At 40.7% G+C, this 1,847-nt stretch overlaps 1 protein-coding gene across 1 annotated transcript in view; it reads left to right on the top strand.

Moving 5' to 3' along the window:
• LOC106533226 (dual specificity testis-specific protein kinase 2) overlaps positions 1-1,847 on the top strand; it is a gene marked incomplete at its 5' end in the record, with an annotated part of 26,993 nt that overhangs the window by 11,195 nt on the left and 13,951 nt on the right. Inside the window, 2 exon segments of the mRNA XM_014029465.1 lie at positions 317-438; positions 1,245-1,293. Coding sequence (XP_013884919.1) covers positions 317-438; positions 1,245-1,293 — 171 coding nt within the window.

The raw sequence follows: 1,847 nt of genomic DNA, 5'->3' as shown, positions 1-1,847 counted from the left end.
TGTGTGTGTGTGTGTGTGTGTGTGTGTGTGTGTGTGTATCTCCATGGTACCCATACCAGACGGAGCCATTGCCATGACAGCATGTTTGGGCAAAGCAGCAGCTGACCTGCTAACGTTTCATGGCCGGTTTCCAGACATCCCTGTCTGCTCAGCGTGTCGCTGTCGTCCTGAYGGGATTTCTGTTTGTCACAAAGAACTGAGTCCTCTGAACAATGGGATTTAACCCTGATTTTATATAGTAAAAATATGCTTTTTCTCATTTTTTAATTTGTAAATCGGTTAAATTGTGCTTCTTTTTTGTGTGACTCTTGTCCAGGTGCAGCATCGTGTAACGGGCCAGGTGATGGCTCTGAAGATGAACATCTTGGCCAGTAACAGAGCCAACATGCTCAGGGAGGTCCAGCTCATGAACAGACTGTCCCACCCCAACATACTCAGGTAATCAGCTGTCTGTGCAGCTGTTGACCAGGATATCCTCGTTTTTATATCAGTTCATATTACATCTTCACCGAGGGCCAGTTGAGCAATAACTCTGAGCTCTACATGGTATTTCCTGCATGGAAACAGCATTTTAACATGTCAACTCAGAAACACAGACAAGTACTAAATGCATGACTGAAAACGACTAAACAGAACTACTGTTAAAAATACAACCGTATTAAAGTAAAAGTAACAGTTGTCCTCACTGTTGATATGGTGAGTAGCTGCCGTCTTGAATTCTCTCACTTTCCAACAGGGAATTTCCACYKGAGGGGCGTTCCAGTTCAAATTTACAACTTGTAAGTGGGAAATTCCCACTTTCTGGTACAACTGCGCCACGACAAAAGTAACCGGCAAAAATTGTGATCAAATTAAGATTTTACACGAYGAATTTCGCTGGTCGCCGGCTATTTTGAGCCCTGTGCATTTCCACCTCGTGGTGGGAAGTCGTTGTTTTGTGGGTAAAACGACCAATATTATTGGAGATGTTTCGATCAAGTCTTTAAAAACTTTTAATTTGAGACGAGACATCTTTGAAGCTCTCGCRGGTCACATGAAATGCCACGGCAGGCCACGTTAGGCCCGTGGGCCWTGAMTTTGACATGGGATCCACGTAAGCCTTCTCAACAAGAATGTTTGTTTGTTTTTAAGTGAAAATCTACTAAAAACAACTCAAAGTCCGAGTTGAGAGCTGACTGTCATCGATTCTGTCCAAACAACAGAACAAACATCCTTTTAAAAGTGTTTATCTTCTCTTCCTGCAGGTTTATAGGAGTGTGTGTCCATGAGGGGCAGCTTCACGCCCTCACAGAGGTAAGATCCTGACACAACCGCTGCATTGGTGAAAATAGACTGCTCACTTTGCTCACTATGAGTTGCACCTGTCCATGCAAATCAGTATAAATGTAAATAATAATAACATGGAGCTAATCACAGAATAAACTGAAAMGAAACGATTCATTCAGCCTTATTAGCTGCAGTTTGTTTAAATTATWTGAAGTGAGGTTCTGTGGAAAGGGGCCATGAGTAATTATGTTATCTGTTGCTGATGACTTTTGGAACAACCTCAGTTTGAAGAAATCACTTTAATTCTGACTGGATTGAAAAACTAACAGCYAATCTGAGTGGGACTMAAATCAAAGTGTATTGCTGCTCTCTTTAAATGGCTCCAGTCTTTAAAGGGATCCCCGATTAGTTGTAACATTAGACTTAATTTAATAAACACACATTTTAACTGTAAAATTAATACTAAAATACTGTAGGATGTTTAGTTTTTATGATTTTTAAACTAAAAGTTTAAAAATATAGTACACGGACAGGGCCATTTTATTTACATGCAAAGCATTCTGGGTAAATGATGACACCAA

Source organism: Austrofundulus limnaeus, unplaced genomic scaffold (genome assembly GCF_001266775.1).
Source record: "Austrofundulus limnaeus strain Quisiro unplaced genomic scaffold, Austrofundulus_limnaeus-1.0 Scaffold909, whole genome shotgun sequence".
NCBI classification, from domain to species: domain Eukaryota; kingdom Metazoa; phylum Chordata; class Actinopteri; order Cyprinodontiformes; family Rivulidae; genus Austrofundulus; species Austrofundulus limnaeus.
Note: the sequence above shows the minus strand (reverse complement) of the source record. Positions and strands in the feature narration are given on the sequence as shown.